General features: G+C 44.1%; 1 protein-coding gene across 1 annotated transcript in view; it reads left to right on the top strand.

The window, feature by feature from the left end:
• Window positions 1-9,684: 9,684 nt before the first annotated feature.
• The window catches only part of LOC311147794 (nucleolar protein 4-like), a gene marked incomplete at both ends in the record, with an annotated part of 34,695 nt that continues 25,933 nt past the window's right edge, over window positions 9,685-18,446 (top strand). Inside the window, one exon of the mRNA XM_084184575.1 lies at window positions 9,685-10,026. Coding sequence (XP_084040701.1) covers window positions 9,685-10,026 — 342 coding nt within the window. The remainder of the gene's footprint in view (window positions 10,027-18,446) is intronic.

Here is an 18,446-nt window from a genome sequence, read left to right as displayed (position 1 = left end):
GGGAAGAGAAAGGGGGAGTCTGAAAAGGAGAGAAAACAAAGACAGGAGTCAGAGGGAAGGAAGGGTGGTGGTGTGGGATAATGCTTTAAGGATAGGCACTGACAAGTGCGATCAGACATGTCACATGTCCAGGCCCAAGTGGATGTCAGTGTGACCACGGGGGGTCAATATAAGCATGTCACAACCAATCAGGGAGCTAGATTAGGGGTGCAGGGGGGTGCAGGGAGTTTTTGTGTCCCCACCACAGTGAACTTGTTATTGCCACGGATCAGAGCTGGGATTGACAGGGGAGAAGGGACAAACAGGTGGCTGTGACAGTTAAAAAAGACAGCCGTGATAAAGTGTGAAAGTGTACCTGTGTATGTAAGACAAGCAGATGTGTGGACATCTGAGTGGCTTTTTGTATGAGATTAGGTAAGAGGAAGGGAAAGTTTGTGGCATTTGCAGCACGTTTGTGTCATGTTGGTAGAGTAAAGAAATTATATCTTATTTCAAAAATGATTATGAACAAAGGAGTTGTTGGTAAATGCAATGAACCCTTCATGCATCTGACAGAATTGAAAAATGTTCTTTGGTAAATATTTTTTCACAGGAAGTACACATAGGTATAGTATAAATGTTTTCTGGTATGCCTACTAACTGACCAGGAAGACTATTTCTTGACCAACAGGATTTGTGGTTTATCGTCTTGAGCTTCTACCAGATGTTATGTCAAAGTTGAACGTGCTCCGGTGAGTGAGGGCAGGGTCACCAGAGTCACACACACACTTATAATACGTTGTGCATTATACGATTCACAATAGAAGTGCAAAGAGAGTGTAAGGGGTTGGATATGGCTTCACAGGAAGTGTGGAGGGTATGGTATGTGAGGGGTTGGAGAACATTGGACGTGAGCCAACACCTCTCTTTCGACTGGGATGGGGTTCAGAGGGGTCAGAAGCAGGAAAACATATTCAAACTGAAACACAATTTTTCAGATCATAAACATTTGTATATAAATCAAATCACATCAAATCAAATTGTATTGGTCACATACACATATTTAGCAGATGTTATTGCGGGTGTAGCTAAATGCTTGTGTTCCTAGCTCCAACAGTGCAGTAGTATCTAACAATTCAAAACAATACACTCAAATCTCAAAGTAAAAGAATGGAATTAAGAAATATATAAATATTAGGACGAGCAATGTTGGAGTGGCATTGACTAGAATACAGTAGAATACAGTATATACATATGAAATGAGTAAAACAGTATGTAAACATTATTAAAGTCACTGGTGATTCCATTTCTATGTACATAGGGCAGCAGCCTCTAAGGTGCAGGATTGAGTAACCGGGTGGTAGCCGGCTAGTGACAGTGACTAAGTTCAGGCGGGGTACTGGGTGGAGGCCGGCTAGTGATGGCTATTTAAGAGTCTGATGGCCTTGAGATAGAAGCTGTTTTTCAGTCTCTCGGTCCCAGCTTTGATGCACCTGTACTGACCTCGCCTTCTGGATGATAGCAGGGTGAACAGGCCGGGTGCTGACATCGGGTGCTGTAGGTGTCCTGGAGGGCAGTGTGCCCCCAGTGATGCTTTGGGCAGACCGCACCACTCTCTGGAGAGCCCTACGATTGCGGGCGATGCTGTTGCCGTACCAGGCGGTGATACAGCCCTACAGGATGCTCTCAATGGTGCATCTGTAAAAGTTTGTGAGGGTCTTAGGGGCCAAGCCAAATTTCTTCAGCCTTCTGAGGACATGGCTTTACAGCCTAGAAAGGGACTTGACGCACACCTCAAAGACCTACATAGCTCTGAGACTCAGTTACAATGGGAACCACACTAGTCCCAATGAAACTTTAATTGAGTAAAAAGTACAGCCTGCACACGTGCACATGCATGCACTCACACACACAGTACTCACATTGTAGACTTCACTAAGACTTTAGGATTGTTGAACTGCGCCATCTATCGTCTTGCATTCTCACTCACTTAATTCAATGAAACCCACATTGCGGTATTTACACAGTATTGTAGGTTTCTCCCCCATGGTGAAATAAAATCACAGACGTTTTGAGTATTGTGATACCCATAGTTATATATAGATAGATTAAATATATAATACAGATTATGAAAAATATATTATTTTTTATCTAATTTATTATCTATCTTTTGCTATTCTATAACCTTTTATTTCACACATTTGGCAGATTAAATGGGAAAGATTATCTGTAATGTCCACATACTATCAGTGGTTATTCTATTTCTCTAATGGCCAGAAGAAACTGGAGAATCTCAATGCAGGTGTTAATGGCTGAGTGTTTGCTTTATGGGAACAAATAGAATGACTGTTTGTGTTTGTGGGGGTTTTATGAGTTTGAAAAGTGTAGCTCTTCCAATTCAACAGCCTATGACACATGTAGCTTACTCCATTCTCTCCTCTCCACAAAGTGCTTCCTGCGTATTAATACCATGTGGTTTCCAACTGTAGATTATTCTGTAGTCTATAGAGCAATGCTAAGGCCTCCTCTTTGTGTTATCAACCTCTCTCTGGGAGCGCTGTTAGAGTTGAGTAAACAGACCCAGAGTTAATCAGCCTATAAGACTCCCTCAAACAATCAGAGCCCAGCCCATAAACAGCTGCAATGGGGTGGGGGGGGAGAAATAACTGGCCTGCAGTATATGCTCTAGCTCTTTGTCTTTGTCTCACACACACACACACACACACACACACACACAAGCATAGCCACACACACACGCACACGCACAGGCACACACACACACGCACGCACAGGTACACACACACACACGCAAGCACAGGTACACACACACACACACGCAAGCACAGGCACACATGCACGCAAGCACAGGCACACACACACAATTGCCAGACCATGCTCAAAGGTATTTGATATTTGATTTGGTACTAAAGCATGAAAAGAAATATGCAAGCATAATTGTCTGTATCTCCCTCACTCCCATACCCCTTTACCATCCATGATTAACCAGGCCTGTCGGCATCTATGGTCTGTCATTTCCTGTTACTTAGTTACCAGTTGCCATGATTTGCCTGGGCCGTTTGTGTTTCCATGGTAACTGTGCCCATTCTGTTGTCTCCAGACTGCCTCTTGGCTTTGCTGTCCCAATGGCCCCCAACCCTCGACCCCGACCCACCCCTCTATGCCTCCCTGCCTCACAGTCCCAGAAGGCTGTCAGTGTGTGTTCATGTCGCAACCCAGCACTCACCACAATCCCAGATCAGTGATCTAACTTCTGGTGGTCCATGTTTGTCACGCCTGCCCCCACTCCCCCTCCCTGGCACTCGAGGGCGCCAGGCTGCCCAGCATTACGCACACCTGTTACATTTACATTTTTCATTTACATTTTAGTCATTTAGCATACGCTGTTATCCAGAGCGACTTACAGTTAGTGAGTGCATACATTTTCATACTGGCCCCCCGTGGGAAACGAACCCACAACCCTGGCGTTGCAAGCGCCATGCTCTACCAACTGAGCTACAGTGGACTAAAGTTACCATCATTACGCGCATCAGCGCTCATTGGACTCACCTGGACTCCTTCACTTTGTTGATTGCCCCTTCTACATCTGTCTGTTCCCCAGTTTGATCCCCTTGTCTGCATTGATGTTGTTTCGTTTCCCCTGTCCAGACGCTGTCCGTGTTTTGTTATATGTCTTTTATTTATTAAATCATCACCCTGTACTTGCTTCCCGTCTCCCAGCATCTGTCGAACCGAGATCGTTACAATGATACCATGCCTGAATAAGCATAAAGAAACAGTGATAGCATGTGTCTCAGCACCCAGGCTCTCTCTGTCTCTCTCTATTTCAACAACAGACTCAACATATGCATGGATACATCCATATTATCGGAATCAAATTACACATAGTACAATATAAATGTGTTTCTTTGTTCCAAATGTCTTTGTTTCTTAGTTCCAAATGTCTAATCAAAAGTCATTTAGATGAAATATATACACTATGGGTCAAAAGTTTTAGAACACCTACTCATTCAAGAGTTTTTCTTTATTTTTAATTTTTTCTACATTGTAGAATAATAGTGAAGACATCAAAACTATTAAATAACACATATGGAATCATGTAGTAACCAAAGAAGTGTTAAACAAATCAAAATATATTTGAGATTTGAGATTCTTCAAATAGCCACCCTTTGCCTTGATGCTAGCTTCCCTACACTGGCTTCCTGTTAAGGCAAGGGCTGATTTCAAGGTTTTACTGTTAACCTATAAAGCGTTACATGGGCTTGCTCCTACCTATCTTTCCGAGTTGGTCCTGCCGTACATACCAATACGTACGCTACGGTCACAAGACGCAGGCCTCCTAATTGTCCCTAGAATTTCTAAGCAAACAGCGGGAGGCAGGGCTTTCTCCTATAGATCTCCATTTTTATGGAACAGTCTGCCTACCCATGTGAGAGACGCAGACTCGGTCTCAACCTTTAAGTCTTTACTGAAGACTTATCTCTTCAGTAGGTCATATGATTGAGTGTAGTCTGGCCCAGGAGTGTGAAGGTGAACGGAAAGGCTCTGGAGCAACGAACAGCCCTTGCTGTCTCTGCCAGGCCGGTTCCCCTCTCTCCACTGGGGTTCTCTGCCTCTAACCCTGTTACAGGGGCTGAGTCACTGGCTTGCTGGTGCTCTTTCATGCCGTCCCTAGGAGGGGTGCGTCACTTGAGTGGGTTGAGTTACTGACGTGATCTTCCCGTCTGGGTTGGCGCCCCCCCTTGGTTTGTGCTGTGGTGGAGACCTCTGTGGGCTATACTCGGCCTTGTCTCAGGATTGTAAGTTGGTGGTTGAGGATATCCCTCTAGTGGTGCGGGGGCTGTGCCTTGGCAGAGTGGGTGGGGTTATATCCTTCCTGTTTGGCCCTGTCCGGGGGTTTCTTCGGATGGGGCCACAGTGTCTCCGGACCGCTCCTGTCTCAGCCTCCAGTATTTATGCTGCAGTAGTTTATGTGTCGGGGGGCTGGGGTTAGTTGGTTATACCTGGAGTACTTCTCCTGTCTTATCCAGTGTCCTGTGTGAATTTAAGTATGCTCTCTCTAATTCTCTCGTTCTCTCTTTCTCTCTGAGAACCTGAGCCCTAGGACCATACGTCAGGACTACCGGGCATGCTGACACCTTGCTGTCCCCAGTCCGCCTGGCCTTGCTGCTATTCCAGTTTCAACTGTTCTGCCTGCGGTTACGAAACCCCTACCTGTCCCAGACCTGCTGTTTTCAACTCTTAATGATCGGCTATGAAAAGCCAACTGAGAGACCTGAGCCCTAGGACCATACGTCGGGACTACCGGCCGTGGTGACTCCTTGCTGTCCCCAGTCCGCCTGGCCTTGCTGCTATTCCAGTTTCAACTGTTCTGCCTGCGGTTATGGAACCCCTACCTGTCCCAGACCTGCTGTTTTCAACTCTTAATGATCGGCTATGAAAAGCCAACTGAGATTTATTCCTGATTATTATTTGACCATGCTTGTCACTTATGAACATTTTTGAACATCTTGGCATGGTTCTGTTATAATCTCCACCCGGCACAGCCAGAAGAGGACTGGCCACCCCTCATAGCCTGGTTCCTCTCTAGGTTTCTTCCTAGGTTTTGGCCTTTCTAGGGAGTTTTTCCTAGCCACCGTGCTTCTACACCTGCATTACTAGCTGTTTGGGGTTTTAGGCTGGGTTTCTGTACAGCACTTCGAGATATTAGCTGATGTACGAAGGGCTATATAAAATAAAATTGATTGATTGATTGATGACCAGTTTCACCTGTAATGCTTTTCCAACAGTCTTGAAAGAGTTCCCACATATGCTGAGCACTTGTTGGCTGCTTTTCCTTCACTCTGCGGTCCGACTCATCCCAAACCATCTCAATTGGGTTGAGGTCAGGGGATTGTGGAGGCCAGGTCATCTGATTCAGCACTCCATCACTCTCCTTTTTTGTAAAATAGCCCTTACACAGCCTGGAGGTGTGTTGGGTCATTGTCCTGTTGAAAAACAAATGATAGTCCCACTAAGGCCAAACCAGATGGGATGGCGTATCGCTGCAGAATGCTGTGGTAGCCATGCTGGTTAAGTGTGCCTTGAATTCTAAATAAATCACAGACAGTGTCACCAGCAAAGCACCCCCACACCATAACACCTCCTCCTCCATGCTTTACGGTGGGAAATACAGATGCGGAGATCATCCGTTCACCCACACCACATCTCACAAAGACACAGTGGTTGGAACCAAAAATCTCCAATTTGGACTCCAGACCAAAGGACAAATTTCCACCGGTCTAATGTCCATTGCTCGTGTTTCTTGGCCCAAGCAAGTCTCTTCTTCTTATTGGTGTCCTTTAGTAGTGGTTTCTTTGCAGCAATTCGACCATGATTCACACAGTCTCCTCTGAACAGTTGATGTTGAGATTGTGTTCTGTTACTTGAACTCTGTGAAGCATTTATTTGGGCTGCAATTTCTGAGGCTGGTAACTCTAATGAACTTATCTTCTGCAGCAGTCCTCATGAGAGCCAGTTTCATCATAACGCTTGATGTTTTTTGCAACTGCACTGCACTTGAATACACTTTTTCTTGACATTTACCGTATTGACTGACCTTCATGTCTTAAAGTAATGATGGACTGTCATTTCTATTTGCTTATTTGAGCGGTTCTTGCCATAATATGGACTTGGTCTTTTACAAAATAGGGCTATATTCTGTATACCCCACCCCCTACCTTGTCACAACTCAGCTGATTGGCTCAAATGCATTAAGAAGGAAAGAAATTCCACAAATTAACTTTTAAGAAGGCGCACCTGTTAGTTTAAATGCATTCCAGGTGACTACCTCATGAAGCTGGTTGAGAGAAGGCCAAGAGTGTGCAAAGCTGTCATGCAGGCAAATGGTGGCTATTTGAAGAATCTCAAATATAAAATATATTTTTTGGTTACTACATGATTCCATATGTATTATTTCATAGTTTTGATGTCTTCACTATTATTCTACAATGTAGAAAATAGTAAAAATAAAGGAAAACCCTTGAATGACTAGGTGATACAGTGCTTGAATAAGCAGGTAACCCAATCTCTCACACCAAACTGAAAGCAGGAGTTCGGAGGAATGACCTCCAGGTGGCAGCAGTCAACAGATTGTCTCTCTGAAAGTAGAGTATCATATGGAGAGGATCGGCAAGGTGCAGTTATCAGTATCTTTGGGATCAGTGCGCAGTGGAAGGTTAACTTGTCATTCTAACTGAGACTGATTCAGCACCATTCCCATTCATTACGCCAGCCTCTTATTCTCTCATTCAGCCTCACTCTCTCTGTCTCCGTCCATCTCAGTCACACTCTCTCTCCTCTCTCGTTCTCGTTCTCGTTCTCTCTCTCTCTCTCTCTCTCTCTCTCTCTCTCTCTCTCTCTCTCTCTCTCTCTCTCTCTCTCTCTCTCTCTCTCTCTCTCTCTCTCTCTCGCTGCCTGACACACTGTAAGCTAGAGCTGTTGCACTGCAAGCCTCAGCCTGTCAGCACCAGAGTCACCCCAGGCCACCCCTGTGTGGAGAATCATTGTAGTGGGGGATGGTGGCAATCATTCCAGCACTATATCGCCTCATTAGGAGTGAGAAAGTGTGACTTCCCACCAGCTGAACCTCATCTGATTGTGGAAGGGGTTGCAGTGGTACACTGGACCAGGTTAAAGGTCCTCTCAGTCAGAGGTCTTGTCTTGTGTGCACACGTGCGTGTGTGTTTGTGTCATGTATGCATGCCTATGTCTGTGCTCAGTGATGGTGTGTCTATGTTTGATCCAAATTCATTTGAATTCATATACCAAACCCTCACGCACTTGTTCCTTTGGTTATGTGATTTATCAGATTGAGCAGCGTTTACATCAGTGTTCCCGTGGCATCAAGAGTCAGCAAACAAGAAAAACGGTGAAACTGAAAACAACCAAACATTCCTACTCTGGCTGCATCTCAAACCATGTCCCTAGCAGATGCTGGGACTTATGTAGCCTTGAGCCAGGCCGTTCAGTGGGCTGGCTAATCCACTCACCAATTACTAATGCAGGCCAGTCTTGCCAGAGAGATATGTATCAAAATAATACCACATGATGAAACTAAAAGAAATAGCCTCATCTGTATGTGGCTGGGTAATTTTCTCTCTCTCTCTCTCTCTCTCTCTCTCTCTCTCTCTCTCTCTCTCTCTCTCTCTCTCTCTCTCTCTCTCTCTCTCTCTCTCTCTCTCTCTCTCTCTCTCTCACACACACACACACACATATTTTTATTTGGTCAGGGACATATTGATTGTGTTGAAGCTGTTCATTATTCAGTGTTAGGATAAGGAGGCGAGAGCAGAGGGGTGGTACTATTGTCCAGAATTCCGTTGTGTGGTGGTGTGAGTCAGGGAGGGAGGATGGAGAGATGAGGATGGGGCATCCCACCTCTGCTGCCCTGCTGTCATGGCAACAGCAGCAGTCACCACCAGCAGCAGTCCTAGCAAGGCCAGGAGAACTCACACACATATGGACACAGCGAACACACTGGAACAACATAGGACACTAGGCAGGTGAAAGCCAAAACATAGAGAAAGCATTAAGAGCATTTTACCTCAGATCTGAGTCTATTGAACTCCATGGATTTTGTTTGGGTCAATGTGGGTGGAATAGCACATTGACAGACAGAGTTGATACTTTACATGCTTGTGCATCTCTCGCTGTAGGATATGTGCAATAGTTATAATTTATATTTCCTATAGGCCTACAATTCAGTCTTCTGTCCAGACCGGACCTGATGTCAGTCTCTTTTTATGAGTGAAGACAAGAGACTGCTTTCTTATGACCACCAAATAATATATATAGTTATATATAATATGTCTTAATCATGTTTGAGGAAAATCTTCAAAGAATCATAGCTCTTCATTGAAGCACAGGCGTCGTAGGTATATCGGAAATTTTCACTCTACGATTAGGCTGCTGCCTATAATGCGCCTTGTAATTTCCCATTCCTTACAGATAACGCATTTAAATTAACCTAATACGCTTGGTTTTACAGGTTTCCTTTATATCCTAGTGCTTCTTTGAGAATAGAATTTCTACGGAACGTACTAGGCGGTTCGGGATGGTGCACGCGCAGGTCCCATTCAAACAGGTGGGAAGCAGGGAAACAATCCCCGGTGCGCATGACTGGTTGTGATGCTCGGATAGCCTACATGGCTCAATACCGAGTTTGAGAATTTTCATGATTTTCACTTGTCTAAGTGTCTAAAAGTAGGTAATTAAAAAACCACAGTTCAACGTTTTTTTCCCTCATCCATGCTTCGCCTGGGTTCTTTGTTGTTTGGTGAGCACTGTGGGTTTTTTCTCCATATCTCAGCTTCCAGTGAAGAGACCGTTTACGCACAGGTGGGAAATACCCGCTCTATAGGACAGCCCCCTCCCTCAGTTCCTCATGGGAATATGTGCGCAAGTGACATTTTGCCGTAGCCGTTCGGGACAGCAGGCAAAGCGTCTCTGCAAACAGGTGTGCGGCTGCTACCCGAATCAGTTTCCTACGCCTTTAATCCAGTTGAAGGAAAGGGAGAAAGCCATCCCATTTGCAGAATCATCCTCCTCGACGCGGGACGGGGAGAGGAGGGGGGAACCTGCATCTTAGTAGCCGAGCTATTATAGCCTATTATTTGAAGGGACAAACGGGTTATAAGAGCGAACGCTATGGCAACAAAAAAATCATCATGCACTGATATAACGAAAAGGAGCCAGAGACCGGTCGTTTTAGAGGCGGAGATGTTCAGTGAATTTCAGGACTGGTGCCTCCGGACATATGGGGACTCGGGTAAAACAAAGACCGTCACCCGGCGAAAATACAACAAAATCATGCAGACATTGTTGCAAAACGAAGAGTCGGACAGCATGTATGTCGACAATAGTCACATAAATGCCAAATTCAAATTCTGGGTGAAGTCGAAAGGGTTTCAGGTCGGGAGCAACATCCTCGGGGAGCACAAGAAAGGACCATCAGGGAAGCCCGTCCTATATGTCCCGGTCAAGTCAACGGTAAAGTGTGCGTGTTTGTGTGTGTGTGTGCGCGCGCGAGCGCGGGCGCATGAGACGTCCCATACCATCAGTTAAACCTAGGTTATTTGATTTCACCACAACCATATGTACCTGTCATAGCCTATTTGATTATAACTTTTCAGCGTTTGGCTTTCCCTCTTCACCCTAACCTATTCACAGACTCTAACCTATTCCGACTCTCATCCTCTTAACAGAGCAGTCATATTCCCATCCCCATCAGCTGCCATAGCAACGCCGGTGCATAAAGAGGCAAAATCGCCAGTGTGGGGTATCATTCTGTGCTCGTCTCGCGAATGACTCGGTTAATGTCCTGTCAACGGATCGTTATGCTACTAAGCAGTATTTATGAGTTAATAGCCCATTCAAAAGCAATGATAAAAAGTAGGCCTATGTCTAGTAGCCTATGTCTGGTACAGACTCCTACAATGTAGGACAATTGAGTGCGCGCGCATACATTGGGTGCCAGCGGCGTGCCCAAATGGGGGATGTCGGGGTGGTTGGTGTGTGCCTTGGAGGAGGGCATTGTATGGAAGGGGGAGGTGAGGGTTTATAGATTATCAAAATATTTGATAATGTTCACCTTTACCTCGTATGATAGCATAAATCCACAAAAGCCATCACATTTTTCATTGGGAGGGCTAATTGCGCACCACAAGCCTTGAACATCCTAGACTAAATGTATTGTAATTTATTCGTTTGAATGTCTTGTACTAATTGACAAACATTCATTTATATTGACAAGATTCGTGCCCATGCTATGAAAAGCAAAACTATGCTCAGTGGCAATCCGGGTAGCTATAGTTACAGTAGGATATGTGTGCACCCCACCACTTGGCATTGTCCTGTGCAGGATAGATGCGGATCGGTCCACAGGCACTCCCTGCTCTGGTACACTACATTGCATGTCTTTTTAGAACTTATCCCCCGTAGTGCATTTATTCACATTCATGAAATGTTCAATTTTAGTGTTTGCTTATAAATAAATAATAGTGGATTGCATTTTACAGTGTTTGACATGAGAGCAGTAACCGTGCCTATTTTGTCCCTATGAGGGTCTCAGGCGGGAACAAAAGAGTAGGCTATCCAGCAGCAGTATAGCAGCATCCTCCCTCCATTAAAGTTAAAACCACTTCTGTTTAGGATTTACATTTGAATGAGTTCACCATTTGATCATCTCATGCAATAGACATTGATTTGGATTTTGTTAATCCTGTGTTAATCTAAGGTGAAATGGTAAATAATGTATTTAGCTAGGCTATACTTAGGGTTGGAGATGGATGGATAGACATTCTGATACAGTGATTGACTAGGATGACTGACCAAAGGTTATGAATACATACACCCTTTAGGCACAGGATAGTAGAGGTTTTGTGTGTGTTCATTGTCAGTTGAGAATGCCACCATTTTAAATGATGCCTTCAGGGAATCACACCAACCCCCACTATGGTGTTGGGTCAAGCTCTCCAAGGACCCTTGAGATTAGTGTGAACAAAAGACTCAAATTACAATAATTAGATTTAAATATCAGTACCACTAAAATCTTGATTATTGGATTGAGGTGTGGATTATTCAACCATTCTTTCTCAGGTGTGTTACCTGTGTAGATGCATAGCCTTTATTTTTCTGCTTAATTAAACACTTATTTCCTATAGGCTAGATCGTTTTCATGATAAAGCCTCTTGGCAGGTGCATCTAGAGTCTGAGATTTAGTTTAGTTTGCCTTTTTTTGTGTGTGTTTGTTATGGATGATGTGATAGATTTTCGAGCAACAACATTTATTACCCACAGGAATCAATCTACACTTTACATTTCATTATGTCATGTTATAGTTCTTAAATGTCCCCGTTTTCAACACTTTATCACTGTTACATTGCTTTTGGGCCACAGCCTTTTATTTTGACACAGATTGATGTCCAAGGAACAAATCTGTGAGGGCCAAGTTTGGAAATGTACAGTAACTTGATCTACAGTAATACAAGGTTGGAGCCTGGGCAGGAAACTATTTTCTACTCCATGCATGAGTGAGAAGAGTATGCAAATTATGTTATAGAGGACTATGTGGGATTTCCAGTCCTACTAAATGAGAGTATTCCTGAATATCACATATGTAATTATTGATGGGACACAGCAGGGGACTCACCCATGTCCAACCCCCACCTGTGCAAAACTACACAACAAACATAAAAACATAAGCAAACACAAGGCAGTAGTTACAGCATGAATTAAAGTGGGAAGTAGAAAGTCAAATAGTGAAGTTGAGGTGCAATTAGATGCGAGAAAGGTCCATGTGTATCAACGTGAGTGTGGAGGGGGTTTGTGTGTGTGTGTGTTCTCTTGTCTTTCAGCCAGTGGTATGTCATCCTTACTGTTCCCTTGCTGAGTGGTAGATAGTGTATAAGTCGATTTAACGGTCATGTGCTATCAGTCCTCAGATCTCTCTCTCTCTTCTTCATTCTCTCTCTCTGTCTGCTTCAGGCCTACGCCATGTGCCACCCAAATAAATACATACAAGATACAGAGATTAGGTACTCCTAAACCTGCTCCCCCTCTCTCTCTCCCTCTCTCTCTCTACCTCTCGCTCTCTCTCTTGCTCTCTCTCTCCCTCTCTCTCTCTACCTCTCGCTCTCTCTCTTGCTCTCTCTCTCTCTCTCTCTCTCTCTCTCTCTCTCTCTCTCTCTCTCTCTCTCTCTCTCTCTCTCTCTCTCTCTCTCTCTCTCTCTCTCTCTCTCTCTCTCTCTCTCTCTCTCTCTCTCTCTCTCTCTCTCTCTCTCTCTCTCTCTCTCTCTGTCTCTCTCTGTCTCTCTTTCCCTCTCTTACATACACACACACACACACACACACACGCACGCACGCACACACACACACACACACACACACACACACACACACACACACACACACACACACACACACACACACACACACACACACACACACACACACACACATACACACACACACACACACACACACACACACACACACACACACACACACACACACACACACACACACACACACACACACACACACACACAGAGAGAGTACAAAACCACAATGCCCAATGCCCCCCGGTACCCCGCCTGTGTGGTGGGGGTGTGTTTCCAGAGCGTGTACGTTGGAGGCCTCTCTGCAGCTGCTCCTGGGGTGTGCCAAGTTTCACTGTGGGGGGCTAAATTAGTAGGTGGGGGTAGGGGTGGGGAATGCATGGTGGTTTATGGGCAGAAAGGAACCTGTTTTCAGTTGGTGTAAACACAGAGATAGTTATACAGGATAGCCCAGGAGGGGAAGGAAGGAGACAGATACTGACTAAAGGGAATTGTGGTTTTAAACAGTTTTGTAGCACGGGCCTAGTGTAATCTTAATTTCAGACAGTTGATGGGATTGTATAGAATCTCTCTCTCTCTTTCATGCTGTCTCTCTCTGTCTATATCCCCCAGTTCTCTCTCTTGCTCTCCTTCTGTATGTCTAATGCCGCGTTCAAGTCATGTCGGAAACTCGGAAACTCAGACATTTCCGACTTGCTTACTAATTGTAGAATGATGATACCCAAGTTTCCCACATGGGAAGTATCAGAATCAACCAATATGAAGCTCTATGCAAATAACTTACGTTCATTTTAACTCGGTAGTTCCGAGTTTCCAACATGACGTGAACACAGCAGAACAGCCTGGGCAGTGCTTAGAGAATCCAGCAGTCCTCAGTGTGTGGGGATGTAACTTTGTTTACAGTTTTTTTCAATTGTTTAAGCACAATTTTGAAAACAGGGCCAGTATCAAAACACTACACACAATTAGTACAACCCTACACCAAAGTAGCACAACACTTCAGATCATTTGCAAAATGGAACACTTTTGTCAAAACTATACACGACTTCATAAAAACAATATTTTGTTACCATACAAAACACACACATTTCATATGACTTCAATCTTTTTGAACCAGTTACACACTGCTGTTGCTAACCTAAAACACTTTTAGCAAGTCTAATTCTCAGTGATTAGAGTACTGTAAATGAAGTACACAGAGAAAGTGCAACTATACAAACACTACACAAGACCAATGCTGCAGACTGAGGAAAATATCATTTATTTCTCTCCATATACCCAAATCAGTCAACATGTCAACATGGAGAATCACAACAAAACATGTCCCAGTTTACTACAGTAGTGTGCATAACACTGTTAGCTCAGCAAACAACAGACAAACGTAAAATACTGTATCCAGTACAGGTTACAATTACAGTAAATAACAACAACAACAAACATAAAAAATAATCTGAAAAAAAATGACAATATTGTACAGAAAATACTACAGTAAACATAGTATACATTATCTCTTCGCCTAGCTGGATCTGGCCAGAGAATTTCATCAACATCACAAGCAATATCCTCATTAGCAAGACAACGCGGGAAGAACCGTCTTGAATGTCGAATCCATCCTTGCACAGCTGCGGCGTCGACTTGGTCACAGGCGTCCTCCATGGCCTGAATGAGGGGTACCTGAGCCTGGGGCTGGAGATCGTAAACCTTCCACCGCCATGCAGAGAAAAACTATTCGATAGGGTTTAGAAACTGAGAGTATGGTGGAAGGTATAGTACTGTCAACTGTGGATGGTGTTGAAACCAGTTCTGGACCAAAGCAGAGCGGTGGAATGACACATTGTCCCAGATGACAGTGTATTGCATCTGGTGCATTTCATTACCTGCTGTGACGATGTGGTGCAATCGGTCCAAAAATGCGAGAATGTGAGGTGTGTTGTAAGGGCCGATTTTGGCATGATGGAGGAGAACCCCATGCTGTGAAATTGCAGCGCAAAGGGTGATGTTACCCCCACGTTGCCCTGGGACATTGATTATAGCCCTGTGGCCAATGATATTTCTAACTCTCCTTCTTGCTTTTGTGAGGTTGAACCCTGCCTCATCAATATACAGTGGGGAGAACAAGTATTTGATACACTGCCGATTTTGCAGGTTTTCCTACTTACAAAGCATGTAGAGGTCTGTAATATTTTATCATAGGTACACTTCAACTGTGAGAGACGGAATCTAAAACAAAAATCCAGAAAATCACATTGTATGATTTTTAAGTAATTAATTTGCATTTTATTGCATGACATAAGTATTTGATCACTTACCAACCAGTAAGAATTCCGGCTCTCACAGCCCTGTTAGTTTTTCTTTAAGAAGCCCTCCTGTTCTCCACTCATTACCTGTATTAACTGCACCTGTTTGAACTCATTACCTGTATAAAAGACACCTGTCCACACACTCAATCAAACAGACTCCAACCTCTCCACAATGGCCAAGACCAGAGAGCTGTGTAAGGACATCAGGGATAAAATTGTAGACCTGCACAAGGATGGGATGGGCTACAGGACAATAGGCAAGCAGCTTGGTGAGAAGGCAACAACTGTTGGCGCAATTATTCGAAAATGGAAGAAGTTGAAGATGACGGTCAATCACCCTCGGTCTGGGGCTCCATGCAAGATCTCACCTCGTGGGGCATTAATGATCATGAGGAAGGTAAGGGATCAGCCCAGAACTACACGGCAGGACCTGGTCAATGACCTGAAGAGAGCTGGGACCACAGTCTCAAAGAAAACCATTAGTAACACACTACGCCGTCATGGATTAAAATCCTGCAGCGCACGCAAGGTCCCCCTGCTCAAGCCAGCACATGTCCAGGCCCGTCTGAAGTTTGCCAATGACCATCTGGATGATCCAGAGGAGGAATGGGAGAAGGTAATGTGGTCTGATGAGACAAAAATAGAGCTTTTTGGTCTAAACTCCACTCGCCGTGTTTGGAGGAAGAAGAAGGATGAGTACAACCCCAAGAACACCATCCCAACCGTGAAGCATGGAGGTGGAAACATCATTCTTTGGGGATGATTTTCTGCAAAGGGGACAGGACGACTGCACCGTATTGAGGGGAGGATGGATGGGGCCATGTATCGCGAGATCTTGGCCAACAACCTCCTTCCCTCAGTAAGAGCATTGAAGATGGGTCGTGGCTGGCTCTTCCAGCATGACAACGACCCGAAACACACAGCCAGGGCAACTAAGGAGTGGCTCCGTAAGAAGCATCTCAAGGTCCTGGAGTGGCCTAGCCAGTCTCCAGACCTGAACCCAATAGAACATCTTTGGAGGGAGCTGAAAGTCCGTATTGCCCAGCGACATTCCCAAAACCTGAAGGATCTGGAGAAGGTCTGTATGGAGGAGTGGGCCAAAATCCCTGCTGCAGTGTGTGCAAACCTGGTCAAGACCTACAGGAAACGTATGATCTCTGTAATTGCAAACAAAGGTTTCTGTACCAAATATTAAGTTAAGTTTTTCTGATGTATCAAATACTTATGTCATGCAATAAAATGCAAATTAATTACTTAAAAATCATACAATATGATTTTCTGAATTTTTGTTTTAGATTCCGTCTCTCACAGTTGAAGTGTACCTATGATAAAAATTACAGACCTCTACATGCTTTGTAAGTAGGAAAACCTGCAAAATCGGCAGTGTATCAAATACTTGTTCTCCCCACTGTATATGAATTCATGCAGGATTTCCTCAGCATCCATCTGCAAAACTCTCTGAAATACAGTGAAAGACAAGATTGTGTAGTTCAGGATAGGTCTAGTATACAGTCAATGTAAAAAAGTCATGTGTGCAGTATGCAACATCACAGTGCTAAAGTGAACAATACAAACCTCCACATACTCATGCCGCAGCCGTTTGACCCTCTCTGAATTCCGCTCAAAAGGCACTTGATAAAGTTGTTTCATTTGAACCTGATGTCTTTTCAGGATGTGTGCCAGTATTGATTGAGAGACCTGATGGACATTATTGAAAATGGCATGGTCACTGATAATGTTGGCTTGTAGTTCTCTGAGCCTGATAGCATTATTGGCCAAAACCATGTTTATTATCTCTCTCTCTTGTTCTTGCGTGAATATGGGCCCCCTTCCTCCTTGTCGTTCCCGACCCTCAATCCTATGTAGAGAATAATACATGTAACTTACTGTACAATGTCACAGGAAGGGGTATCACAAGTGCTGATATGGTGCATACAATAAGCGGCTGATTACTGTAACTGTAGACAGATCTTCTTTTACCTGTATATCTGCTAAGATTTGGCTGAACTCTCAGTCCAGCCTCCCTCAGCGTCAATCCGTGGTTCACAACATGGTCCACGAGTGTTGCACGAATGTCATTTGATAAGTTTGGTCCTCTTCTTCTTTGTGCACGATCTCCTCCTGCTTCAGGTCTTCCTCGACCTCTGGCTCGGTCTCTGCCTCTTCCTCTACCTCCTTCTCTTCCTCTGTGTACTCCTCCTCTCACCCTCACTCTTCTTCTGACTCCTTCCATTTTGGTTGAAGGCAGGTGAACCTACCTGCTGCATTTTTATAGTGCTTAAACCTGATTGGTGTGTCTACAATTTAGCAATCATGTGTTTGTGCACCTGATGGCTGTGTTTAACAGATTGGCTCATAGGTGTGGTAATTTGACAGTCAGTGCTTTGGAATTGCAAGGAAGTGACATCATGATATACTTCTGTGTCTGATGTATACAAGTGTGTTTAGTGTTTTGCAAATCACTGTGTGTAATGTTTTGCAAATAGTGTTTTGCAAATAGTGTGAAGCTGACAATGTGCTTACAGTTGTGCAAATCTAGCCTTGTGCTTTGCTCCTTGAGTGTAAGGTTTTGCTAATTGTGGGAAAAGTTTAATTTTAGTGTGTAAGCAATCGTAAAAAACTGTAACTCCCATTGTGTCGTGATTAGAGCCCAAGCATAGAGGAGGAGGTGAAAATAACCATAGATAGACCACGGCACTGTGAGCCGCTCTGCAGTCATACACTACTGTGGATATGCCCACTGTAGTGGTACATTCACACGCCACTATTACTTCACTCATTCATACTGGGCTGTTATTTTTAGTTTTACATTATTATTAGCAGAGATAAGATACTTTGGCACCATATATAATACAGTCTAACACTAATCTGGTTTGCACATATAATAATTTATTCAGCAATAGGTGTGCCCTCCATTTCAAAGAGGAATGTTGTGTTCATTTCTCTCTTGTTGCTCAGAATATGGCAGCTACTTTTTTTTATGGATGAGAGCAGTTTTTTTGTTGCCATGCCAACAGCAACCTGTAAATATCTCTATCCCTCATTCACAGTCTGGGTTTGGTAGGAGTTTCTCACCACACACAGCACCGCCTTAGGCATGGGACTCCATATGTAAGCTACCCGTGTTAAGACTAAGGTTGCAGGAAGTGCTGTCATAAAGGGCATAAAGGGTTAATTGACATCTTAAATACTCTGTAACCCTGTAACCCAGTGAACTGTAACCCAGTGAATGTATTATTGTAACAGAAAGAAAAGGCTGAAAGGTGTGGGA

The sequence above is a fragment of the Coregonus lavaretus genome, assembly GCF_964263955.1.
Source record: "Coregonus lavaretus genome assembly, chromosome: 20".
In the NCBI taxonomy this organism is placed as follows: Eukaryota; Metazoa; Chordata; class Actinopteri; order Salmoniformes; family Salmonidae; genus Coregonus; species Coregonus lavaretus.
Note: the sequence above shows the minus strand (reverse complement) of the source record. Positions and strands in the feature narration are given on the sequence as shown.